The sequence below is a fragment of the Orussus abietinus genome, unplaced genomic scaffold (genome assembly GCF_000612105.2).
Source record: "Orussus abietinus isolate OABI.00-Male unplaced genomic scaffold, Oabi_2.0 scaffold196, whole genome shotgun sequence".
In the NCBI taxonomy this organism is placed as follows: Eukaryota; Metazoa; Arthropoda; class Insecta; order Hymenoptera; family Orussidae; genus Orussus; species Orussus abietinus.
Genome location: NW_019394398.1, coordinates 1 through 26,991, shown reverse-complemented (window position 1 = coordinate 26,991; position 26,991 = coordinate 1). Strand labels below are relative to the sequence as shown.

Here is a 26,991-nt window from a genome sequence, read left to right as displayed (position 1 = left end):
AAAATTCTTGAAAGTGTCATATAGGCCAATTTAAAGTAAAAATTGAAATCTCACGAGTGCCGGGACCTGCCTCACAGCCTCCGTATTGACCTTGTCAAATTTCAAATGATTCCGTACACCCACTTCGGGGAAAAGTACTATAAACGATTGATCCCTCTGACGCCCACTTTCGGCCCACCTTAATCGGGGCTTCTTTTTTAACACGTTGACTGCTACGTCGCCCATATTCGGGTGACGTAGCAGTCAAATAAAATGCGCGTGGCAGTCAACGTGTTAAGGTGAAGTGAAACCCCCTTCAAATCAGTCGATTCGAATACAACACTTTTTTTTAAGGGTAAAAGACCAAACTGTCCGAAACTTTGACACATCACTCCTGATCATCTAAGAATTGTCCCGACACGTTCAAAATTCGGATTTTTCAAAAAAAGCTTTTAACTCACCCCAGACCAGAACCAAAATGGCATCGAGCACTCATATTTCGATCAATATCGATAATTATCGAAGGCTATGATATGAGAATCGAAATGGTGAGGACAATTTTACGAGAATTTAGAACACTCTGATAGTCGATAAACTCGCATTTGAACGGGATAAAAGCAAAAAAAGTGTTGTATGCGCTTGTATGCTAAAACGATGGTAATTCGAGGTTTCGGAGAGAACATTTAATTGACCTGGAAATCATAGATGGCGCAGGGGGTCCCTCCGCAGTCAATTAGGGCCCCGGAAGGCATGAATCCAGAGGATTTCTGGAGTTTTACTTCGATTTCTTTATAATTACTGTACGAAAACGACAGGTGGAGTATGCCATTTCGTGCAACACCCAATACAATTCGACCCAGCTGTCGACATTAAAACGAACGTCGGCATCGTAGGCATTTAGAAAAATCTTCTTTACCGACGTCGACCAAGTTCCACATCACCTTGAGGTGCGTCTCCAAGAGTGCGTAAACTTCTAGGCGAGGTATCTCTCGATTGGCGAACCGCGGATTCCCAGGCGGTGGCGGGTCAGGCCGCCGGGTAAAGGGTGAATTACGATCGGCATTACGCTAGATAAAGGCGGTTTACACGGGCTCGGTACAAGAGTCGCGCGCGACTCGCGTCAGCCGCCCACTCTCGCGCGAGTACGCACACTCGCCTTCTATTCCCACCTTGGCCGTAATACCGCCTCGGCAAGTAGCGTAAGTAGCGTAAGTAGCCGCGCCGTGCGTCACGAGCCATCGGCGAAGATGAAACGCGTGAGTAGGCGGGGGCACGCGCGCTTAGGCTAATGACGCCCGAGAGCGGCGAAATGCAAGCGCAAAGTGCAAGTGCATGCTAATGCGAATCTAGGTACCTCACTCGGCGATTTTTTTTTACCGGCCGCATTGTTTTTTCTTCTTCTTCTTTTTTTTTTTCATATTTTTTCCTCTTTTTTTCTCACCGATTTGCGCTATCACGGTATACAAGAAGAGAGAAGCGATATCGATGCGGCACGTTAAGGCGACGTGAAAGGCGATCTTGAACGAGTAGACGTTAAAAAGGAAAATAAGTCTGAAATTATAACACGTGCCTTTAACATCACCTTGAGCGGGACAATATATATATATCGAGAGGAGCAAACTCACTTTTTAATGACGTCCATGCGAGGGATGAGCGCCCCCGGGACCATGATCTTGTCATAGCGGAGTCCGGCAGCGGTGAACTCCTAAAATCGACAGGAGAATAAGATTCCTACTGCGTAATTAACAACCACGTGGCGGAAAAAAAGGAAAGAAGAAGAAATAGAGGGAGAAAAATCGGGAGGATATCGATCGCGTCGCGTTAAAAGAATCAAGAGGAGAAAAGAATAGGAGAGGAGCGAGAGTTCTTTCCAACGGTGCAACCTGTAGATGACCTCTCGTCTCTCTCCAATACGTCTTTGGGTCGATCGCTCCTTCTCTTTCTTACGCCCGGCCACAGGTTGCCGTGTCCCGGAGAGTCATCGCCTTCCTTTTCTACCCTCTAAGTCCACCCACACCGTGGAAAATCCCGGCAAGTCCCCGTTTTTGCGTCCCCCTCCCCCAGTATATCCATAGAATTAAAAAGGAGAAATAAATAATTAAATAAACCTCCCCTAATTTATTTCCCAAGGGGGAAAATCCATCTCGATAAGGAAGGACCGTCGAGAGCGACGAGTCGCGGTTCTCGTCTCCGTCAGACAAATGGAATAAAATAAAAACGAGAAGGAGGACACAGAGGAACCCCCAAAGACAAGGTCCACACGTCGGGAGGAAAATGAAATCGACGGGAAGGGCGAGGAAATAAATAGTCCCCGTCCCGGGGGGTGGGAGAAGGGCCCAATCAATGTCGGTGTCGGACGTCGGGGACCAGGGCGGCCTTTCTTCGAATTCCTCTCGATGATCGATCTGCGGGGCCCGTTTTGGGCCCGCCGGACCCTCGATCTTCCGCCTCGGGGGTGGAGGGCACGACGGAAGGGTTGAACTTTCCGGGACTCTAGTGGGCCTCAGGACCCAGGGCCCGACGAAAAGTGGCTCATTAAGCGAGATGGACCCATTCCGAGTGCGTCCTGCCGCCGATACGATCTCCGGCTTATTCCGCCTCGAGAATAGGCCCCATCTCGACGGGCCCAGTCGGGCCCATTGTGAGACACCCCGAGACATTGACGAGGAGGGATGGCTTTTCTCTCTCCGGGCGATTATCGGCCAATTAGGGCCCGGGGTAAGACCCATCGATAGGGATTAATCCCGGGGCATTGCGGCCCCGGTTTCGGGTCCTGTTACGGCATTAAGGTGAAGTGAAACCCCTTTCAAATCGGTCGATTCGAATACAACACTTTTTTTTCAGGGTATTAGACCAAACCGTCCGAAACTTTGACACATTACTCCTGATCATCTAAGAATTGTCCTGACACATTCGAAATTTGGACTTTTCGAAAAAATTGTTCAACTTAGCCCAGACCAGAACCAAAATGACGTCGAGCTCTCATATTTCGATCGAGAGGCTCTGATATGAGAATCGAAAGGGTCAGGACAATTTTACGAGAATTTAGACCACTCTGGTAATCGATAAACTCGCATTTGAACGGGATAAAGGCAAAAAAAAGTGTTGTATGCGCTTGTATGCCAAAACGATGGGAATACGAGGTCTCGGAGTGAAAATTTAATTGGCCTGGAAATTACAGATGGCGCAGGGGGTCTCTGCAATCAATTAGGGCCCCAGAAAGCACGAATCCAGAGGATTTCTGGAGTTTTACTCCGATTTCTTTATAATTATTGTACGAAAACGACAGGCAGAGTATGCCATTTGGTACAATACCCAATACAATTCGACACAGCTGTCGATATAAAAACCAACGTCGGCAACGTAGGCATTTAGAAAAATCCTCTTTATCGACGTCGATCAAGTTCCTCGACGCGTTTCACTTCACCTTAAGGCGAGACGAAACCTCCTCCTCGAGCCAGTCGACTCGAATAAGTCACTTTTCTTGAAAAGCATCGCGCCGAATCCTCGTAAACTTTGCCACGTGGCTCGTGGGCATCTGAGAGATCTGGCGACACTATGAACATTTGGATTTCCGAAAGAATGGTAATAACTCTTGACTTAGCCTGAACGAGGACCAAAATGGCATTAATCTCTCGTATCTCGATCGGAGTGCAAATCTTGAAGGTTCTGTAGTTAAAGGGACCTTTCTTCTTTTTTTACCGACGTCGAGTGAATGTCTCGATGGATTTCACTTTGCCTTAATAAGGACACGGAGGAGGGTAGAGGGGAAGTCGAAATAAAGGACGAAACGCCACGTCTGCTTACCTTCTGGTCGTAATACCGAAAGGTGTTCGTCAGGTCGACGATGTGCTTGAGCCGCGGAAATGTTTTCAGCAACGTCGCAGTCGTGAATCTGGAACAGGGGAGGAAGACGCCCAATTTTTAATATCGGCCTCCGGTCGTACCGGGGACCGATCGATTATCGTAAAGAATTCACTTTACGTCGAGGGCGATCGTAAAAGTCGGCCAGGAGGTGCCCGGAGTACCGGATCCCCGAGGAATCCTCGAAACCCTGCCGAAGGCGCCCTTAATGTTGCAGGGGTTGTGCATCCTTAAGGTGCATCCTTTACACTCTTTAAACAAATTTATTAGAAAATATGAAATTTCGTGGGGGGCAGGACCTTCCTCATAGCCTCCATATTCACATTGTAAAATCTTTAAAGATTGCCTCTTAAGACTTTTAGGTAAAAATTGTCTTTTAAGAGAAGTACACCCAGTTTGGAGAAATGTTTCACGAAGGATCGATCCTTCGTCACTTTCACATCACCTTAAGGGCGCCTCGAGTTCCGATATTAATTTATTATCATTCTAGGCCCTAAATCGAAGGACGAGGCCCTGCACCTGTCGACAGGCGCCTCGACAGGTGCACAGGATCGTTGATTAGGATGTAAAGCGGATTCTTTCCTCCTCTTTTTTTTTTCTTTTTCCCTTTTTTTTTTCCTCGCTCCTTCGGGGGAAGAAAATGCGACTCACCGTTGGTCAGGCGGCAGATCCTTAACCAGGGTCTGAAACATAAACGGAATGATTCGGTGAAACCACAGGTAATTAATTCAAGTCGGCGTTCCGTCACGTCTACCCCGTCAAAGAGAGACATTACCGCCGGACATTACGCGCGGAGATAATGATCCGGTCATAATTGAAAAATCTGCACGCTCACCGAACGTGAACACTTGGAAATAGGCTGGAAAAGGTCCTTTTGCAGACAGGACTTTGCTGTACCGACGGCAAAAGGACTATTAATTGAAATAACAGAAAATACATCCACGGTTGCGGTATTCAATCCTGATGACGATAAAAGAAAAAAAAAAGATATATATATATATACCGCATATTCTGCCGATTAATGAGAATTTTCTTTGCTTGTTCTTACAAATTTATTTACCGATTTGGGTTGGCATTTTTTCTAGAGAAAGCTCTACGGCGTTTACATCTACGTTTCATGTAATTCTAGACTCTCTTGCTGTTGGCGAAATGATTATCGCAGAGAGAGCCTGAATTTTAATAGCAATGTTGTCCTTTGCTCGGAGGACATTTCAATTTATTTATTTTTTCTTTTCTTCTCCTTTTTCGGGAAAAGTACACCCATAATTCATGGGATCGGTGTTACCGCGTTCCTGCCGAAAGAAATGTGGAATGGAACCGGCTCCCTGCTCTTTCCCTCCACCTCCTAGCGTTATTATTAATTATTAGCGCGATTATGAGCGCCGAGTACGCGAGACTCGGGGATGCACTCTTGGATGCAAGGAACTGCATCCTGGCATGAGAGTGATCGATTGGATCGGGCCCAGTTATCGATGGGGCCCCATGACGAACGGCCCCAGCTTCGAATCGCCCGCGACGAGTTCTCATAAAAAATAATGGAACTAAAAATCGCTACCAAAGATTAAAGTCCTGATTTTCGGTAGTGCGCATCCACCCTGGGAAGTGGACATGTTCGATGGTCCCCCATGAGTTTCCCTTACATGTGGTATCCAAAATTATATAGGCTCTCATAAAAAACAATGAACTAAAAATCGCTACCAAAGATTAAAGTCCTGATTTTCGGTAGTGCGCATCCACCCTGGGAAGTGGACATGTTCGATGGTTCCCCATGAGTTTCCCTTACATGTGGTATCCAAAATTATATAGGCTCTCATAAAAAACAATGGAACTAAAAATCGCTACCAAAGATTAAAGTCCTGATTTTCGGTAGTGCGCATCCACCATGGGAAGTGGACATTATCGATGGTCTCCCGTGAGTTTCCCTTACAGGTGGTTTATAAACAATTAACGCCTTAGAAAACGTACATCCAAAATTATATAGGCTCTCATAAAAAACAAGTGAACTAAAAATCGCTACCAAAGATTAAAGTCCTGATTTTCGGTAGTGCGCATCCACCATGGGAAGTGGACATGTTCGATGGTCCCCCATGAGTTTCCCTCGCGGGTGGTCTAGCGGCAATTACGGGCATAGAGAAGGGAAAGAGATAGAAGGGAGATCCGAAATTATTTGGGCGGGCGCGATCGGTATCGCGATCGAGTGTCGGAGCGTGCATCGAGCGATTAGGACCTAACCTCAAAAACGTGAAGTCGACCAAAGGTAAAAAAAAAAAAAAGAGAGAGAGATCGAAAGGTATCGATGTCTAGGCTCGATGTCGATTTATACGAGAGGGTGCCGCGCTGGTCACGCTCCCGAATCGGCAACCGAAATCGCCTCGGAAATTAACCGAATTAAGCCTTCGATTAGGCCTGCCCCCGGCCCCAACCGATGTATCATGCAGTTTCGATGCCCCACTCCCTCTTCCCTCTCCGTTTCGTCATCTAAAAGTGTTTCGGGGCCCCGGAGAAAAAAAAGAAAAAAAAAACGAAAATGGGCCCCCAAAAAAAGGCGCGCAGATATTTATAGGCCGCGCGGGAGTCCGCAAAAGGGCCCTCGGCTCGTGCCGGAAAATAAACGCAAGGCCGTCGACATACTTTATTTGGCGGTAGGGCGGCCTTTCTTGAAATTTCGGGCCTTATTTTTAGCGAAAGCCTTTAAGGCCCCCCTCGGGAGAGAGACAGGGCCGATTTACTCGCATTAGCCGAACGACACTTTGTATCTACCGGAGGCCTTTTCGGCACCGGCGAATACCTAGTTTCTTGGACGGGCCCCGCCCGTGGGCCCGTCATCGGGCCCGTAAACTCGGGGAGGTTAAGCAGTCGTACAAAGTAGCGAAAAGGGAGCTAAAAATGAGAGAAGGTAACGATGCGAAATTCCGATCGCGGGCCCAAACTAGGGCTGCGCCGAAATCCCTCGCGTAAAATCGGGGCCTCATCGGCGACTTATAGAGGCGTCGAAGAAAAAAAAGAAAAAAGAAATATGGCGGGTCGCGTTTCCAATCTCGGCGCCCTTTGAGGTCCCTGAAACGATCCGACGGCGGATCGGCCAACGACAAATCCGAATTTACCGATCGGCCGTGGTTTTGGGCCTTCTAAAAATACGCGAGCTCGCGTGGGAGGGATCAGGCCCCTGGGAGGACCCCGGGAGAGAGAAACTGCGGGGGTGCATTCCGATCGATCGAGATGAAATCAATTTTTCGTTAACCCTCTATGTTAAAGGGAGAAAGAAGGAGAGAGAGAGAGAGGACAGAAAGAAGAAAGACGCGTCGGGCCCGACGCACGGCGTTCGGGCCCATTTTCGACGCGCTTTGAAAAGAGGGCATAAACGTTTCGTCGTGTAAAATTGCAAACCAAAGTTAAAAAAGGGGTTTAACCGCGAACGTCAAGTAACTCGAGGAGCGAAGAGCGTCCCGTGCGAAGGAAGCGGCCGAGCTGCGGAATTCGCGGCGAACTCCTTTCGGGGCCCGTCCATCGGAGCAAAGGGCCCGAGAGGGGGGGGGCCCAAAATGACGAGGAGAGATTTACGTATTTGCGCCCGCCAGAGCGAGAGGGAGACACCTATGGCGAGAAGCAAATACGAAGATTTACGATGCTCCTTCGGGAAAGGATCGAGTCGGTCTCCTCCCGGGACGAAGAAGGACCGACGGGGGCCGCGTAAGGCCCCGGGCCCACCTGCGAAATTTACTAACTCGACCGAGCCCCAGGGGCAGTTTATTTTCCCCGGGGCCCAAGGCCCGGCGAAGGGCGAGATCTCGGCCGCGATCCCGTCCCTCAATTTCGCGATCCTGGGGCCTAAAATATTACCAGGCCCAAATCGGAATTCCTGGCCAGGGCCCGTCCATCCGAGGCCCCCCGCGAGCGTCGCGGCGATCTCTAAAAAAAATCCTTAGGGCCCCGAAGGTCCCGTTCGGTCCCCTCCCCGACGACTCGCGGAATACAGGGAGTACCGCACACCGGAAGGACTTTGGGCATTAAGGCCGTGATTTGTTAAGATCCTCGGGCCCAAAACGGAGGCCTGGGCGCGGCCGAAAGAAAGAAAATAAAATCCGAGCAGCGCGTTAAATCACGCTTTGCCTCACGCCTGTCCGAGTTCACGGAGGCATTATTCGCGCACTCGACCGGCATAAGGCCCAAATTCCTTGGATAGGTCTTGCTCGTACTCGCGCGCGACGCGGGGCGTCGCTCTCGCGAGGACGTAGGCGTCGTCCAACGGAAGGTATCGACGGTATTTATTGGGAATATTTATGAGGGGTGGGCATTCGTGCTTCCCTGAGCCCGAGTGGGCCGTAATGCCCAAGAGGCCTCAAACGACGCCGACACGGCCGACGACGGTCGTTCGCCGGGAGGCCGAGAGGCGGCGCGAGCGTCGTTCTCACAGTCGGTTCGGGCCCCGCGCCCGTACTCCCACTCCCTCGCAAAAACGGGCCCCACCGTGGGAATCCGTTGCACAGGGCCCGATTTCGCGTCCCCTCTTCCACGTGACCCGTTATCATATATCCAGCCGAGTCTCGGCTCGGCAATCGCGTTCGACCGAAATCCCCATCAATCGACGGAAAGCGGAAACTATTCCGAATCCCATGGCTAAGTCCCCGCGGATAGTGGCGCCATTACGGGCGTCGGGAGTACCGGAAAGCTCTGGGAAGATGAAAGGGCGGGGCCGCAAGAAGGGGCCCGATTTCGCCGCACGATCGCGGCCAACGGTTATGCGCCGCCATACAGAATCCCATATAGACTGCTATATGGCCGCCGCGAGGTGATGCATGCCCGACGTTATCCGTATCTCACTTACTTCCTCGTTTGGCAGAAGACTCGGGGCGATTTAAAATGGGTCACTCCAAGAGACGCGAGCCGGATACATCGATTCCGCCGTCCCGTTTTTCCTGCGGGATCAGCCGGGATCTCGAGATCGCGAGAGGGCTCCCGGCATCGATTCCGCCAGCGAGTCTCCCGTCTTTCCCGCGGGATCTACCAGGATCCATCCATCTCGGATCGCGGGAGGGCCCGACGGTCCCAAAATCGACATTCCGAGTCATTAGTCCGAGACAGGCGGGAAAAACGGTTGCCGGGGAGGCGCGCCGCCTCGTGAGTGGGACCTAAGGCCCATTTGGCCAATCTACCCGGGGCCCTTTTCAGGGAAATCAATAACCCGTCGATCACCGCCGGCGAGAAGCGCCCGGTGGGGCCCCATTGTGTTCCCGAATTGGCCATTAAGCGTTTCCGAAGATATCATCAGGCCCAGAACGAGTTTATTGCCTCCGAGGTGGCTGGCCCTGCCGTTATACCGGGGCCCGTGTTCCCCGGACCTCGGAGGGCCTCATTGGGCCTCATCGGGGGCCCTTTTCTCGCGGCATAGCGCCGCGCCCTCTGGCCGGTAATGGTGCCGGTAGCCGCGGGGAACCCACGAGGCTTTGCCCGGTTTCTTCCCTAATTTATGTCAGCCTTCTGTCGTGATCCGGCCGCCGATAGGGGAGGGGAGGGGGCGGCAATTAAAGGGCGCTCTTTCCCTTTCGGAAAACGGGCCCAAACGGGCCCAAACGGGCCTCCACCGTTCCCTGGAAAGTTCCCGCGTTTAGGATCGTTTAAAACAATCCGGGATGATTAATGCGGCCGACATCTACTGACTAATGGGAATCGCGTTCGCGAAGCGCAAACGGGCCCCGAGAACCGGGCCCCGAGACCGGGCCCGCCACCAAGGGCGAGGCTAATCGAAATAGGCGCCGTTTTAATTCAATCGGTTCGCCTCGATTCCGCCTACCATTCCCGAAATCCGACGGGTCCCCGGAATCCCGGGGGACCCGTCGAGAGGTGGCGGCACGCCAAGTGCACCTTCGGGCCCTGAATAAACATGAACTGGCCCGATTCGTGTTGCGGCCCGGTATAAATAACGGGGCCACCGGTCGCTATAATTCAATTCACACCTAATAACGCGCCCGCGGGATTTCCATATTACAGGCGGCAATAAAATGAGAAATATCCCGTGGGGGCCCGCGCCGGGCCCCGGGGGGTCCGGCGCCGCCGACCCTCCGCCCGCCTCCGAGGGAGGACGTCCTCCTGGGACCCGCCGACGACCTCTCCAGGCCTTATCCTCGCCTAGGCTCTCCGTTTTGCGGGCCCACTTTTTTCTTTCATCTCCATTTATCTCCCCCCCCCTCCTCGTACGTTTCCCCATTTTTAATAGACCTGCCGATGTCCGAGGAGGACCCCGATCGGTCCCAAGGTGACGGGCCCCGTTTCCTCCGGGCCCTCGTTAATATCCCGCAAACTGCTCGCTAATATCGCGCGATAATTCACGACGGGGAGGGTGGGAACAGTCCCCGGCGATTCGGAATGGCAGTCGCGATTCGCGGCGGCTCCATTTACCGCGTTGTCGGGCCCATCGGGCCCCGCCGCTGGATTCGTCACGATTTGGTAAGACCCAATCCGTTCCGCCGTAGTTTTACGCACCGAGACGGAAACCGAGAAAGGGACCACGAGTGCGCGTCGCATCGATTCGACGAACGGGCCCAAAATAAAAAAAAAAACATAAAAAAGAAAAGAAAACACCGCGTTTCAAATTTACCGACTTAAACCGACTGCCAATTTGCGAAACTCCGGACAGAAATTTCCGAAATTCGTCCTCGAGTGTCGAGTCCTCGTATGAAGATCAACGAACGAGAAGGGAGAGGATTAAAAGAAGGAAAAGCCGCGTGGAAAAAAAAAAAAAGGGGGGGGGGATAAAAAGGAAAAATTATACGAGACGTTGGTCCCACGGTCCGGGTGCGACGACGACGTTCTCCGTGCATGAAATTGCGGCGTCCACGTGCATATATTTATATCCGCGTACAGATATATCGGACGGGGCCCGACGACATCGGGCCCAAGACGAAAAATCCGACGTCGGCCGGTACGATGGCATCGCGCGACATCTCGCGACATCCCGCGACACGGTCGCGACACGACGCGAGACGTGGATGGCATAGGGCCCCGCGGGGCCCGACACTTCGACACGCGTGCAGAACACGAAGATTACAAGGTGTCCCCTCACAGAGGCGTGAACGCGACACGTGTGGGCAGGGCCCCTAAGGCGATCGCGCAAATCGATCCAAAACACTCCCATAAGGCCCCATATGATGCAGATAAAAAGAAGGGAGTAGAAAAAAGAGGGGAAGAGAGAGGGAGAGAGAGAGAGAGAGAGAAAGTGTTACGATCGACGGAATCCGAAACGGCGACGATTTCCTGGCCCCCCTCCTGGTTTAAATTTGCATCGACTTAATGCCGCGCCCATACAGCGGGCCCCGTCAGGCCCCGGGATATTAATTTCGGGTTCTAAATTAAAACGGTCGCAAAAATAGCATTTAGGGGAAGAAGGATTAATCCCGGACCGCGGCGATGATTAGAGCGTGTCAGGAAAGTCGGGATAGCCGAGCGGGTCTAAATTCGGGGCCCAGGGCCTGGGGGGCAAGAACAAGGCCCCGGAGCGGTTCCGGGACTTCCCCGAAGGATCATTTATATATCTCTTCGCGGATTCCGGGACCCGGGGTAATTAAAGCGGGCCTGGCGGGGCGAGGATTTCGGGGCCCGATCGGTTTTCGAATTCCGAGTCGGGCCCCCGACTTTGACCCCGGAGCGTCGATTGTTTCGGCCGCGGGGGTGAGAATACATTATATATTAACGAGGGCCCCCAAAGGGAAGATTAACGACCACGAGGTATTCACGACCGTGACGTTGTCGGGGCCCGTTTGACCGAAGGTTTGCATCTTGCCCCCTCCGCTGGGCCCGGGGTCCCGAAGGCGCCATCAGGCCCCGGAAGCACGCCCACTCCTGGCGCCCGGGAACGGGAATCGGCGACCAACGGTCCCAATTCCCTGGAACCTTCCACAGAAAGGCATTCCCCGGCTCGGTAGAAAGGGCCTTTCCCGATTTAAATCCCGAGAGAACCGAGAAATTGGGCCCCACCCACCCAGGAAGTGAAGGGCCCCCCTTTCTCACCATGCCGGTGGCCATCCGGAAGGCCCACGTTTCGATTCCGGGCCTTACGCGACACGCCCTGGGCCTGACCGTTTCCGCCGGGCCCTTTATCCGATCGGCCTCGGTCCAGGGGCCCACAAGGCCCAAAAAGGGGGGGGGGGGAGGCCCGCGGTATAAATCTCGCAATTTTTCCGCGTGTCGCCGAGCCCCCGGCTGACCCCCCTTGGTAAACAGAGAAAGGACGGAAAGCCCGGGAGAAAGGGGGCCTGTATGGGGCCCCTGGTTGGTTTTGCGTGGTGTACCAAGTCCCGGGGGGGGGGGGGGGGGCCAAGAAGTTATGTGACACGGAGGGGGCAGGTGGGCGCCGCGGCTCGTACTCGCGCCATTCAGCGAGAATTTATGTACCAGAAGCATAAAGCCACCGAAGAGCGGCCGTCTCGGCTTCTCCGTACCAACCCCAAAACCGCCGAATCCACAAATGCCCTTTCTCTCCCTTTCGCTCCCTTTTCTTCTCCTCCTCCACCCCCAGGGGCCCAGTGGCGACGCGATACAAGGGGCCATGGCACTACCATAATAAACCGGCCGTTCGAATGTCTTTTAACCTCTAAAAATAACTATCATTACATACTCCGTCATCCTCAAACCTAACCTAAACATAACGTTTATTTAATAAACACGTGGCCTATTATACGATAAAAACCAGTGGAAAAATTCAATTTCATCCGTCGGACGGCAGTCCTAATTTCCAACGGAACATATGGGGTACAAGTCCCCCCGGAAGTACACCGTTCGATAACTTAACCCCCTTCCCCCCTTCCGCCCAATAAGTTACTCGCGTTCCATTTCGCTAATTCGACCGGGACAATCGACCTCTGGCATGTCGTGTTTTCGAGGCATTTTTCGGTTTTTCAATTTTTTCTTTTTTTTTTTTTGACTCGGTCCAACCCCATTTCGGGGATTCGCCCCCCTCCCGGGCGGCGCTCCAACGTATCAGGTGGCGGAATTCTCAGGTGATCGATAATGCCGATACGCTGAGAAAAAAAAAGGAAATTGTCCTTGATTTGAAAAAAAAAAAAACTTCCTTGAAGGGAGTTAAAGAAATGAGACGTGATTTCAATTTCTTACATTATCACCGTAACTATACGATGTATTCGATCGATGCAAATTAACGGAGTTAAACATTCAGCACTTATATTTTTTAGGAAAGACTGTATTTCATTGATTTCATGGTTAGACAGTTTTAACCCCGTTAAAATAATTTCATTGAAGGGGAAAACAATTTTTCTCCTGTGACCAGTAGCATCTAGCAATATTAATGAATAAAGGAGCTTTCTCCTTTTCTTTCTTTCCTCTAGTGCGTGATTACGCACCCTGGACACCTTTCGAGGAGAGATGCGAACGAGGACCCGGTACACGATTGGACCCCCAGATAAGGGTAGCTACCGCGAGAGAAAGAGAGAGAGGAAAAGCGAGAGAAAGACGTCTCCACCCCCGACAGGCTTCCCGGAAAGTGAGGGACCGAGAGAAAGCGGGATGCTGGGTCGTCTCATCTGGACCAAGATAACAGTGGGAGGGAGAGGGGCCGAACCTCGACGGAAGTCGCTCCCTAGGTAGGCAGTCGCACCTGGGAACTCCCTAGGGAGGATTCTAGGGAAAGATTCCCTTTTGAATCCCGGGGGAGAGAGAAAAAGTAAAAAAAGAAAAAGAAAACCTACATTTATACGAATTTCGGAGGGAAGGCATCGCGAAGACGAGCTCTGCAGGGAAGTTCCCACTTCGGCAGGGGACGAGGACTCGCGAGGACCCTCCGGGTCCAGGTAACGACGAGGCAAGGACCCGAGGAAACCCCGACAGACCTCGACGAGGAGCCCGAGGACGATCTCAAGATGGTGACATCAAAGATTCGGCCGGATTCAAGGGCGACTCTCGTTTCCAGCCGGTCTGAGAGTCTGCGGGAGTCTCGAGGGTGGCGTCTTCGGGGTCGAGAGAGAAAAGGAGGAAAAAGGGGGATAAGGGAAAACCTCGGAAACCGCACCCAGGGCGACACCTAAAGGGGGTCTTTCCCAGGGCGTACCAGAGGTGAGATTCGACGAGGAGGATCTCTCGCCCTCGGGAAAGGTGCGTGGACGAAACTTCCGTCAGATAGTATCCACGGCCAGCGGAGGAATCCCCGTCGACTGAATTAAATAAAATAATAGGAAGTGAAAAAAAAGAAAACGGACGCAAAGTCGGGTCCTCGTTCCATCCCGTAGAGCGGGACCGGAAGTCCGGAAATAAATGGCCGAAGGGGGTAAAAATCGATCGGGTTCGCCCTATTCCTATTTCGGGGACAGGGTTGACGGACGCGGGTGAGACTTCGGAACTCGTTCGGAAACTTCGCCCGTCTTTTTCCCTCCTCTTCGGTCCCGTTCGCTCTTTCCCTCTCCCTCTCTCTCTCTTCCTTCAACCCCAGAGTGACGCACGAGCGCGGTGGAGGCGCCAGGGCAGAAATGGGAGGGCGCGACGCCGCAGATCGGTATCGACGTAATCGGGGATCGGCGATATTTCACGAAGTCATCGAAGTTCCTCCCCCGGCATAAATAACGAGTCCGGCCACGAGGGCGGTGAGAAAACACGGGGAGTCGCGCTTTGCCGGAAACCTCCGCAAGGGTTAATAAAAAGTCATGATTTCTTTAAAAACGAAGGAAAGAAAAAAAAGAAGCAAGATACCTCAAGGAAGAAGGAAAAGAAAAAAAATCACGATCTTTAACAATTATTTCTTCGTTATTCAGACAAAAGCCTCGGTTTAAAGATTAGGCAATACCAACGTTACTGGATAACTATCGTAATCGGGAGTACCAATTTCGAGGGAGAAAGAGAGAACTTATTCTCGTTCCTTCTCAAAAAAAAAAATAAATAAAATAAAAAAAAATAAATAAAAATAAAAAAACCGTCGATTAAACTCGATTGTCTTAATCCCGATTTCAATCAGACGCCTCGAAGTAATGACCGTATTCCAGGTGGAAAAAGAAAAAAGAAGTGAATAAATCGATCGTTTCCTCCCGTGGAAACAGGACACGCGGGAAGACATTCCGAGTTAAGAGGCGGCCAGTAGAGGGTTAAAAAAAAAAAAGAAAGAAAGAAAGAAGTCCAGGGTTAAATTGATCGGGACGATTCCGGCGATAGACGCGTCCACCCCCGGAAGGCGACGCGTGTGGCACCCGCGAGGTGGGCCCAGAGATCGTAGTTAATGTCGGGGCCCGGGCCCCTGGAAAGGAGCCATTAATAAAGCCGCGTTTTTCGGGAAACCCCCCCCCTGGAAATCCGAGTAAGGCCGGTCGACGGAAAAGACAAGAAACGGGAGAAGAAAACAAAAGAAAAACGAGAGAGAGAGAAAAAATGCCGAATTTTTCCGCCCCGGAATTCCGCCCGAGCCCTTCCCTCCCCCCCTACGGGGGTGGAAAGAGGGACCCGGGAGTATGCAAATCACGAAGGGTGGACACCTTTCCCGGTTAGGGACGACTTTACTTTATTTTTGACACCCTCCCCGAGAGGTCGGAGGGGGTGGTTCAGGGGGCGATAAGGATCACGAGGTGTCGGGGCTTTTCACGGGGTCTGAGATACAGATGTCACCCACGTAGAGGGCGATCCATTACGGGGTGGCATGGTGTATGGACCTCCCCCTCGCATTAATATTCACACCGTGCAGAAACGGGAGACTCCGCCGAGGGAATTAATTCCTTACCCTCCTTTATCTTCCCTTTTTCACCCTCCCCCTCCCGGACCCTCGAAGCGGGAAGAAAGGAACGGCTAATCCGATAACCTCCGCTCGATTACCTCTCCCCCCCGTTGAAAATTGCAAGGATTTGTTTTCCACCGGAGTAATACACGGTCCGAAGACTTAAAGCCGTTCGGTGAAAATGACGAGAAAAACCTTTACACGATTTGTGCCCATAATTATGAAAGTGGTCTAAGTCATATATTTTTTGTTTCGAAATTACATTGAATTAATTTAGTTTAAAATAATGTGGCGTGAAATAGCTGATAAACTCATTTTTTTTTTTTAATTTTGACTTAGACCACTCATAATTATGGGCAAATTTGAGACGACTTGGAATAATCCAGAATAATTTAGGTGCGTCAAGCTAGCACGGCAACATCCCAATTCACGATTTTTGAATTAGCACATAATTTCCCCTTCAATTTGGTGCATTTTTTTTTTAACGTTTTATAATGTTTAAGGAGGGAACGTGCTAGCTTGACGCCGAGCCATCATGCTCGGAACGAAAATCGAGTTTTTGGATGAAATGGTCGGTGTAAAGAAAAAACGATTATAGCACAAAATTAGCGCATAATTTCCCCTTCAATTTGGTGTACTTGTTTTTAACCTTCTGTCTTGTTTGAGATGGGAACGTGCTGGCTTGACGTCAAGCTAGCACGGCCACACTGAAATGTCAAATTTCGGAAAAATGGCGGGGGTACAAAATTAATTAATTCAGCACATAATTCCTCTGTATTCAGAAATCGTGAATTGGGATGTTGCCGTGCTAGCTTGACGTACCTGAATAATTTCACGAACGACTCGACACGAGGATAACAATTCTCTGTACTTCTCTGCGGACGATGTGACGCACAATGAGGACGATCATCGAATCGCCACTCGTATGTTCTCGCATTGTGTGAAAAAATTATGGCAGAGAATTTTTTGGCAGAAAAATTCTCGATTTAACCTTGCCCTTCGAACGAGGAGCGCATTCGAATAATTGAGATATTAAGGGAAAATCGGCGATCTTTCCAATCAGCCGTTTCCTATTCTCTCCGAGGAGTCGGGATCTTTATCAACTCCCCCGCAAAGGAGAAGTCCGACACTCGGGCTTTGCTCCCACGTGAGCCCTTAAGTGGTTATATACCACTTTGAGATTGTCAAAAAATCCCAAAAATGTTTACGCCTTCATTTTACGCGTTTATACTTTAAACGCGTTTTTCTTAAAACTGCATTTTAAAAATCGGTGGGCACTCTAGCTCCGCCAATTTTCACTGATTCTTTTTTTTTTTATTATTTTATTCGTGATATGATTATCTAGCGAGATGCGTATGGTTTTTTTTTCCAATGTATTGATATTCGCGTTTTTTTATGCAACATTAATTAACGAGATTTAGGGCAAAATACGTATCGTTCCTTTCAAATCGATGCCATTTTGTGAAGAATGCATATTTTTGAAAACGGCCACGTATTTCGCTAGCTTTTGGGCTACGGAAACTAATTCTCTTTCGTTTATTGTTCTAACTTAAACCTGGACTGAGTTATCGTGCCCACCGCACGATCATCGATTTTCGCAGCGCTCCGGTAAATCGCCTTTCACGCCGCCATTTTTGTAAATAAAAAAAATACAACAAAATATTTTATTGTTTAATAGTAATATAATACCTTACTGTACTTCAATTTGGATAAAAACGTTTTAATTCTTGAAAAAAAATTCTTGATAAACCGTAATTTTCGGGTGGGTCAAAGTGGTGTAACCCCTTAAGATAAGTCCCCGGGGTCCTTACTCGCGATTTAATGGCAAGGGCGCAACGCCGGGCCCTGCCCTGCGTCCTCGGAGGTATAATTACCGGCCAGGACCCCCCTGGGCCCTATTCGACAGGTCGCCCTTTGCTCGTACCCCCGCAACATCCGCGCCACTATGATTTATCGACCGATACGTCCAATCGGGACTGATGAAAATCATGATTTCTTTGGGGAAAAGAAATAAAAACTTGGTCACCCCCTAAAACAACCACAACTTTTACCGCATAATTAAAAACGATGATTTTAACCGTAATCCTTACTTTTCAATTGAAATCGACGATTTTAATCGTAATCCTTACTTTACAATTGAAATCGATTTTAATCGTAATCCTTACTTTTCAATTGAAATCAACGATTTTAATCGTAATCCTTACTTTTCAATTGAAATCGACGTTTTTAATCGTAATCCTTACTTTTCAATTGAAATCGACGATTTTCATCGAATAATTCAATTCGGCTCGACCGGAGGTGTATAATTAAAATGAGGGCCCGGGCAACGAGGGTGTCCCAAGAACATGGAAACTCCTTCGGGAGGAAAAACGCGACTCGGGGTGGGAAAACCCCCCGAGTTTCCTCCAAGCTCGTAATTGAAGCTGGCTACTTGCCCGACTAGCCTCTGCCACGCGACTGCGGAAAAACGCAAGAGCTTAAAGGACTCTTCGACAACGCTATCCAAAAAGAAAAAAAAAAGAAAAAATAACAAAGGACCAAAAAAACATTCTAACGAAGGAAATTACCACAATTGACAGAGTGAAAGAATGTATCGCTTGATAAATATCGATAATTTGGCGCGTCGTTTCGGTTAACAAAAAACAAAAAATAACAAAGGACCAAAAAAAAACATTCTAAGGAAATTACCACAATTGATACAGAGTGAAAGAATGTATCGCTTGATAAATATCGATAATTTGGCGCGTCGTTTCGGTTAACAAAAAACAAAAAATAACAAAGGACCAAAAAAAACATTTTAACGAAGGAAATTACTACAATTGATAGAGTGAAAGAATGTATCGCTTGATAAATATCAATAATTTGGCGCGTCGTTTCGGTTAACAAAAAACAAAAAATAACAAAGGACCAAAAAAAACATACTAACGAAGGAAATTACCACAATTGACAGAGTGAAAGAATGTATCGCTTGATAAATATCGATAATTTGGCGCGTCGTTTTGGTTAACAAATAACAAAGGACCAAAAAAAACATTCTAACGAAGGAAATTACCACAATTGACAGAGTGAAAGAATGTATCGCTTAATAAATATCGATATAATTTGGCGCGTCGTTTCGATTATGCGAACGTCAACGACACGTGGGACTTCTCATTTACCGACGTCGATGCGACTCCTCGACGCCATTCCCATCGCGTTAATAAGGGCCCGATAGAGGAGGTTGGTCCTCAGTCCTGAGGGATTCGGATTTGGGCCCGACTTCTCGGAAAGGGGTCCCCCCGATCGTCGGAGAAATTATGTCCGGACGGGCCCTCGTTCATGGTTTCGCCATAACGGCGCCTCCACCCCCCATGTACGCGGCGCTTTAATGCCGATAAAGACTTATCATCACCGTTCTCGTTATTAATTAAACGGCGAGTTACGAGCCCGAAGAGGCCCACGGCACGCGAGGCATGTCGGGCCCTCTCGGGGACCGCCCCTCCCCTCCGGGCCCAAAGAGTCCCACATCGACGGGCATGCGCATCCTCGTGGGAAAACGCGAAATCGGCGTTAGCGTCCTGGAAGTGTCCCGCCAATAGTCCCAGAAAGGTCCCCACGGAAAGGAAACTAACGCGTCCGGGCCCAATTCGATACGAGGACCGTGACGAGATGTAAACGACATCTCTCCGTTTTCCCTTTTTTTTTCTTCTTATTCTTCCCCAGAAACCCCTACGGTTCACGAAACGCCGAAGACGAATGGTCGGCGTGGATCGAATTGATTATTATCATAATCCTCGTTAGGAAACTGACAAATCGCCGGATTAGAGAGTCGGGGCCCGATCCTCGCCATCGAACCGGCCGAACGGACCCGCGATCGAGGAGGAATCCTTCCACGGAATCTCTCGACTTCTTAATTCTCCCAGGGAGAAAAGTCGGTCCCAAAGTGCCCGACTTCCGTACAAATTGGGCCCCTTTTCGGGGCCATTTAGTGGAATATTAGTGGAAGAAAGGTATCGCCTCGGTTTCCCAGAGGCAAGAATGGCCGGTGGCACGAGGACCTTTCAGGGCCTTATTAACGTGGGACCCCCGTCGCTGCGGCGGCGGGCCCGACCCGGGGCATGCTGGGCCCCGGTACCAGTTTCGGGCCCGACCTCGGGGCCCCGTGCACCGGCTTCGATCTTGGAATCAACCGCAGAAATTCCCCCCGGAGAAGAGTTTCGCTGAAAACCTTGTAAATCGCATCGAAACTTAAGACACGGTCCCAAAAGTGAGTCGCGACGTCGACTGCTCGTAAAAAGGAATAAAAATAAAGAAAAAAAAGAGGAAGAGCAAACGATCGATCTTTGATCCTGGATCGAAGGAAGTGCATCTCAAGGTGGAATTAATTTCCATTTCTCTCCTATCGAGACGGTTTTAGACCTAGCCAATGACTTCGGAATAGACGGAGAGAGAGAGAGAGAGAGAGAGAGAGAGAGAGAGGAGGAAGAGAAAGAGGGGATGAGGCCCGGCAGGAGACCTCGGGCCCGAAGAAAAGAAAGGAATGCAATTTACCGATGTGAGAGGAAGGCCAACGCGGACGGACAAGTCGTCTTTTCGCGCTCACAATTAGTAGGCATGAATGGGAATTTTAACGAGGCGAGCGCCATCCGCGGCGCGAAGGCAAGAAGGTAGGGAGGAGGAGGAAAAACGAGCAAACCGGGGAGAGAAGAAGAAAAGAAAAAAAGAAAAGAAAAGAGAGAGAAAAATGGTTTATGCCCCGCGAAACTCGACGCCGCGGTCCCATCAATTAGGGCCCCGCAGAGGCCCCGACATCAACATATTCAAAGCCGGCCGAACGAACTCGAGTTTCTTTCCCTCCTAAATTCGACTCGCGGTACCCTCTTCGCCAGCGAATGTGCCCATCGCATCCTAAATACACTTCTGGCTAAGAGTGACCCCGGGCCTTGGGCCCGGTGGGTCCCATTTTCACGCGGCGATAACGATTAAGAGAAACACCTCCTCGAGCTCGAGTCACGATCCGGTCCAGTTAAAACCAACCGGAATTTCGGTCCTTCGACCCGGGGCCCTTTCCTCCCCGCGCTGCCGGGGCCTTATTTATTAAAATCGTTCCCGGTTGCGTCACGGCGCTAACAAAGAAACCGACCGTCTCGAGTTACGGGCCCATTATGATCGCGGTATCCCCGAAGCGTCGGGGGCCCGACTTCCTCCATCGAGTCTTGGGCCCCGTTTCTTCGTTTTCAATAAAGGCCCGGGGGCCTCGCAGCATGGGCCCCGCGGTATCCACGTAGATCCGTAGATCCATAGATCAGTGGGTGCGCGGGGCCCGTTCCGCGGAGCGGGGCCCAATCGGGCCCCGGTGCCATCCGGGGCTGCACGCCGGTCATTGTCGGCGGAGGAGCGCGCATATATCAAGCTTGTTTATATCCGCCTTAAAGGCGGAGGGAGCACCTCCCGCAACAATACAGCAATTTGGCCGGTTGCTCTCGCCGATACCAGATCTCCCGTCCGGGACTACAAGCTCGTTTCTCCGTGGAGAGCCGCTTTTACGGTTCCAAGGAGGGGCCTGGTGTAAGGCCCCGGCATAGGGCCCTATACGGACGCGCGTGCGCCTCTAAAAATATACGCACGCGTGCAGGAGGGCCATCCACCACCCGCGATAAAGGAGAAAAAGATATTTCCACTTTCGGCAAAGGACCCCATCGCGCGGATAACGTTTCCCTCTTAATGCGAGGAATAATCCCAACAACGCCGGGAATACTTACTAAAGTATACTCTAGTCATTTACAAAGGTATAATTAACGGGGTATAATTAATATATGAGCCGCTCAGTGCACACATCGACTAACTCCACTTTTTGAAAAATCTTAAATTTAGGGGTCAAAGCACTTGGTATAGTCATAACTTTTTATATTTATAATATCTTTCCTGATTAATAGAGATTAACACCATTGAACGGCAACATTTTTTTGGGCATTGAATAATAAGTAATTTATTTCAGAAGCCATTTTGATTGACTCCATACTCTAATGTAAATCGTAGACGAATACCTGGCAGTATAGTATTTTTGGATTATCTGTTGCGGCCGTACATCGACGCTTTTTTTTTTTTTTTAAACAGCCGAAGATGCTTTCCCCCTTTCAACAATATGAGGAATAAAATCGCATCAGCAAACGGATAGAAAGAAGCGCAATGCAGACGGTATTTGGTATAACGGTGATCTCTCACGCTGAATGTTACCGTATACTTCACCAATATTACACGGAATACATATTTTTTCGTCTTTTCAACATTACTCCCTGATTGTTTTTAAAGAACTAAATATTATACCGTTATAATCGAGATGAGTGAAACTAATAACAATGTGGATGTGGAAAGCAGGGATGATTCTTCGATACGATTTATCAGCAGAAAGTCTGGGGCTAGAAGACGTTTATCGTGTTTCTCGGATTCATCCGATTGCAACGGTACAAATTCCCTAAGAAACCCATCGATTGGGAGGAAAAGAAGTCGTAATCCTGATAAATGGGCACGAAATTTACAAAAGCATAACGGAACAAAAGGTTTGGCATACAGGAATAGGGGAGGAAATTTAACACCTGCAAAAACATTTGTCGATATAAAATGCAGACGATTATTTTTTGGCTATTCTTTCTTATTAATTTTATATACCGTTAGATGAAAACTATAACTGTATTTATGTATTCTACATTATATATTTGAGGTTATATTATAATAGGAATTTTAAAAAAGAATCTACATTACTTCATCGCATTTCTCAACTTTTTGTTTTATGGGGTTAATCAATGTGTGCACTGAGCGGCTCATATATGTGCCCATAATTATGAAAGTGGTCTAAGTCAAAATTAAAAAAAAAAATGAGTTTATCAGTTATTCTACGCCATATTATTTCAAACGAAATTAACTCAATGTAATTTCGAAACAAAAAATATATGACTCAGGCCACTTTCATAATTATGGGCACATATATATACACGCAAAAGAAAAGAAAAATAGCAAATGAATTTGTAGCGGCGTCACGAGCGAAAGCAAAACATTAAATATGAAAATATTCTCGATCTCTACATAATCATTACACCGAAATGACAAATGGAATACCTAGTTTCGTATAATTCTCGATATAGAGGGGAAATGACATCGACGTACGTATATATTGCGGTAACACGGCCAGTTTACGTTATCCCTTGAAGATCCAAGACGACGTCACATCCCGAGAGGAGGGTAGATGAATATCATTTTTATCGGCGTCGATTAATAATTTCTCGGCGCCTTAATATTCACATCGACGTTATCGATGCCGCGCTTCGAATGTACCGAGAGGGGAATATGGGTGTCTGCGAATCGCGCGAAAATATGCACGCGAGTCGCATTGTGTCTATGCTAATGCACCCTCCCGCTCGCGGCGTCCTTTACCCAGGTTCTCCCACGGGACTCGGCACCTCTCCCGGGTTCCCCCCTCGAGACCCGTGCACGCGAAATCCCGATAAATCCCGCCACCCCGTATATAAAAGCTCGGCGCTCGGAAAGCACTTGAATCGCCTCGTTTACATTTGGTTCCCCGCGTGCGTGGGGTCCCTAGGACGTTGTCCCAACAAATGTTGAAATATTTGCCTAATTTACACGATACCGCTTACAGTGTTCCGAGCATTAGTTTTCGCCCAAAGAGGTTAAAAACGCCTCGGGCCATCGCAGGCACGGGCCAGCCTCTTTCCCATGGAGCCCCCTCGGAGTGGGAGTACCCTTTAATTTTTCTTATTCCTCATTCTCCCTGTCGGTTCTCTCGAAACGATAAGACATAGAGGAGAGATGGCCGGAGAACCTGGTGGCGAAGTAGTTAGTCGGGAATCGGCGAGACGGCCACGGTACGTGCTGTCAGCACTGCCGCCAAACTGCTGATTTATGTTCGCATAAATCACTCTAGCTCCTCTTGACTACCTTCGCCAGGCGTAACGCAGTGCGCTCGTATCGAGGCCGTTATTGCATTTTCGGTGCCACATCGGAAATCCTGGGACCTCCGAGAGCCCCGAGCCCTTCCCCTGGTAAGGACGAGTCGAGAAGTCAGGTTCGTCGCAGGAGGGAAAGATCTGCATGCTAGGATGGTGTCAAAATTCGTCTCACCTCGGCCTAAAGATGAATGCCTTTAAGAAAGAGGCGGAAAGAGAGGAGACGGTCTCTCTAATAGGGACCGTGTAAATTTTCATGCACGTGACAACGTTAATGCAGTTTTCAGTTTACGATTGGTCAAATCGTGGGCTGGCGCGCCTCACCGCGGGGGCCCCGAGTGAAAGAAGCCGCCTCGGACCGGTGAATCGACGAGCAAGAGCGTTCCCTTCCGACTGGCTGGCATATTTTTGGCATCGTAATGGCATTATTTATTTATTTATAGTCGACACTAACCTCCTTCAGGGGTACTTTGAACGCCACTATCTTCGTGCCTTTGATCACCTTGCCAAACGCTTTGTACTCCAACCACCTGCAACAAGATTTGAGGTTAATACCACACCGGATAATGAACAACATTGAGTGACCTTATCGCTCAAATAACCTCATCCAACTACAATAGACTCACCAAAACACGCAACTACTCCCAAAATATGCTTAATTACCGAACTACTGGGATACTATTACGGAAAAAGAATAGAAATTTATGAAAACACCAAGACGCGACGCAAACGCCGCCGTGGCGCCATCGGTAGGAGGAGCCGTGAACTCGAATCGACTACGCCTCCCTCGCAAGATATATAATTCGAAACCCCAATCACAATTAAATGTAATAACAAGGACTCTTCCGGCGCACTGTAATTCTAAATGCGAGTTATCCACTGTAAACCCTCAATTTCCACTGTTCAATCTCGACGCGAAGTTTCCCGAGGCGCCATCTGTGCGACACGCGGCGAACCCGGTCGACGATCCACACTGCGCGCGACGGAAAAAACGCCAAGCGAGGAGCGGGCCTCATGGCGGCATACGCCGATTACATGAATGCGAGGATATCCGATAAATGCACTTAAAAACACAATTCCTTGACACTCGGCCGACGAATCATGACAAGCCGTCCGTTCCCAAACCCTCGACGAGTTGTGAAAGCCGGAGGCTAGAATTCGGACGCGGTCGGACACTAGGGGCGACATAACCTCCACGCAATGTGACCTCCATTTTCTCGCTGTAAACAAGCGGCGAGCGGCCCGGGCGTCGTGGCGGCCTCTCGGCGCGCATCGCACCTTCTTACCACTCACCTGTCCGGCACGGATTTCGCCATTTCTCCCGTTTCACATTCAGATCCCGCTCGAAGCCGAAAGCATAACACCGAGTCGCAACACTACCACCAACAGTCCGGCACACACTACACGCGGGTTATAGACGCGCGTTCACATGGACGACACCCACACTAAGTCGTGACGCGCGGGACGCGCTCCCTGCCTTCCTTCCGCCGGGCTGCGACCTGTAACGCGGAACGATCGATCGATCTCTCGATTTTCGCGCGCATCAAGCCGAACGCTAAGCGAGCCACCTGCGGCTTCTAACCTCTCTTAAAACCTCTCTCCGAGCTTCAGAAATGCCGCGGAAAAATAATCGAAGCGGCTTCTGCCTAAATAGCGCGAGAAGTCAAGAACGGAAAACAATCCCCAATAGGTCACGAATATATATTTCAAACATCTGAAATGTCTCGGCTCCAGAATGAAAAGGTACGTGGCAGATTGAAAATAGTTTGAGGTTATCAGGCACAAAGGTTTCACATAAATTTGTATACGCCTGTAGGAAAACTATAAATAAATGGAATGTGCTCGACTCGATCCCTGGAATAAGGTTAGGGAATGGCCACCGTTGGCTGGATCTTCTGGAATCGACCGGTTAGATTCTCCGATTTGAAATTTTATTCCTCGATGGAAGTAGACTTCTCGAATGTTGTACAATTGACTCGACGATGTAGTTGTTTTTATTTCAATGTCCGAATGTCAGTAACGAATGAGATCAAATAAATAGGAAGTTGAATTGTACGAGTCGTATTCTTTAGACTGATTAATGCCAAGCATGATAATAAACACGAACTGTAGAGTCAAAAATTAAGAATGTCAGGTTAAAAGGTTGACGAAATGGTTTTATTAATTTGTAGGGCACTGAACGTCTCCTTCTTTCATAGGCTTCAATTTTGATAATTCGTCGAGAACCTTTTTTTCAAAATCTAGAAGTACGGGTGGCTTTTTGTACTGGAATAATTTAAGCATTTCGTTAGTGGTATCGATTGCTTGGTTTTCGTTATTGTTTTGTAAGCAGATAGACATACCGTTATAACAAGCGTATTGTATTTATGCGTGAAAGAAAGGCGTCCTTGATCTGGCTTTAAACCAACACGTTCCAAATCCGGTACTCTTATCCTTTTGAAATATTTCTTGTTACTAGTCCGCACAACTATTGCACCGTCGTCTTCAGTCGTTACCGAGTACACATTTTCCGGATATGGTAGATTTCTAATTCTCCATTCTAAGGCAGTCTTTGTGTTTCTTCTAGTAATAAAGGGCTGGATAAAATTCATACTTTAGTCTCAGGGTTTATCTCGAGCTTGAAACGTTCAGATGCGATCGTAATTCTTACCGCGTTTGAGCTTTCCCTGATCCCACTAATTTCCAGATTGTCCGGCTGTTTCAATTCAGGATCTCCAACTTCGACCGACCATCCTATATCTTGTCCCAGCTTTCCCTTCTCCTTCCATGCTCTTTTTGTCAATACCATTGTGTCTAAAAGATATTCTTCAACCATTTCCCTCCCATCCTCCAATAAATAATGGACTTTCTTTTTACCTGTTAATTATATGCAAACTATTTTACAGCAGTCGATGGTATCGATCAAGCATTGCAGGTTAACGTGTCGCGTGACAAAGTTAAATATCACCAAAAAAGTGTCATTTGACAAATAGAATAATTCAAAGACAAAGGTCACTTCAAGCTGAAGAAATAATTAAACCAAGTCGATCAACGTACCATCTTGAACGAGTACTGTCTTTTTAGCATCCTTAATAACCTCCATCCACTGTTCGGCCGCCATTTGTAAATAAAGTTACTTCATCCTCAGCAACGAGGTGTACACACCAGAGATGAGTTGGGAGATTGCTCACGTGCAGGGTCGCGCGATCGCACCGTGTGCTGCCCTCTGATTTCGTACGTTAGCTTTCACCGTTTTTTGCCCCCAAGGGCGGCGCAACGAATTTCTGGTAGGGGCTCGCGCAATCACGATGGCTGTGCCATCTACCAGTTGCCGTTGGCGGCTCACGTATTCGTGATGGTAATACCACGCAGCAGGTGACGGTGGTAGCTTACCATTATGGCAATCTCCTAACTCATCTCTGCCAAATCAGAGATGAGTTGAGAGATTCACGGGAAGGATCGAGCGACCGCGTCCTGTTCTACCACCGGTGGAGGATGCAGACGGCTAATGCACTTGCCACCTGTTAC

At 49.1% G+C, this 26,991-nt stretch overlaps 2 protein-coding genes across 2 annotated transcripts in view; both read right to left on the bottom strand.

Moving 5' to 3' along the window:
* LOC105700088 (arp2/3 complex-activating protein rickA) overlaps positions 1 to 24,906 on the bottom strand; it is a 44,254-nt gene extending 19,348 nt beyond the window's left edge. Inside the window, exons 1-5 of the mRNA XM_012425673.1 lie at positions 24,778 to 24,906; positions 23,939 to 24,014; positions 4,495 to 4,526; positions 3,787 to 3,874; positions 1,605 to 1,684 (exon numbers count right to left, since the gene is read on the bottom strand). Coding sequence (XP_012281096.1) covers positions 1,605 to 1,684; positions 3,787 to 3,874; positions 4,495 to 4,526; positions 23,939 to 24,014; positions 24,778 to 24,800 — 299 coding nt within the window. The 5' untranslated portion in view covers positions 24,801 to 24,906. The remainder of the gene's footprint in view (positions 1 to 1,604; positions 1,685 to 3,786; positions 3,875 to 4,494; positions 4,527 to 23,938; positions 24,015 to 24,777) is intronic.
* Positions 24,907 to 25,171: 265 nt separating this feature from the next.
* On the bottom strand, positions 25,172 to 26,700 carry LOC105700090 (protein DPCD). Its single transcript, XM_012425675.2, has 4 exons — positions 26,521 to 26,700; positions 26,135 to 26,340; positions 25,827 to 26,060; positions 25,172 to 25,749 (listed from the first exon to the last, which is right to left on the bottom strand). Exons 1-4 carry the CDS (start codon positions 26,582 to 26,584, stop codon positions 25,645 to 25,647), a joined length of 609 nt encoding a protein of 202 aa, XP_012281098.1. The 5' UTR covers positions 26,585 to 26,700; the 3' UTR covers positions 25,172 to 25,644.
* Positions 26,701 to 26,991: the final 291 nt, after the last annotated feature.

Excerpts from the sequence above, each read along its gene's own strand:
- LOC105700090 (XM_012425675.2), bottom strand. The coding sequence starts at position 26,584 with ATGGCGGCCGAACAGTGGATGGAGGTTATTAAGGATGCTAAAAAGACA. Across the intron at positions 26,341-26,520 it reads GACAGTACTCGTTCAAGATG|GTAAAAAGAAAGTCCATTAT; the intron begins GTACGTTGATCG and ends TATAATTAACAG. Across the intron at positions 26,061-26,134 it reads TCAGGGAAAGCTCAAACGCG|CCCTTTATTACTAGAAGAAA; the intron begins GTAAGAATTACG and ends AATTTTATCCAG.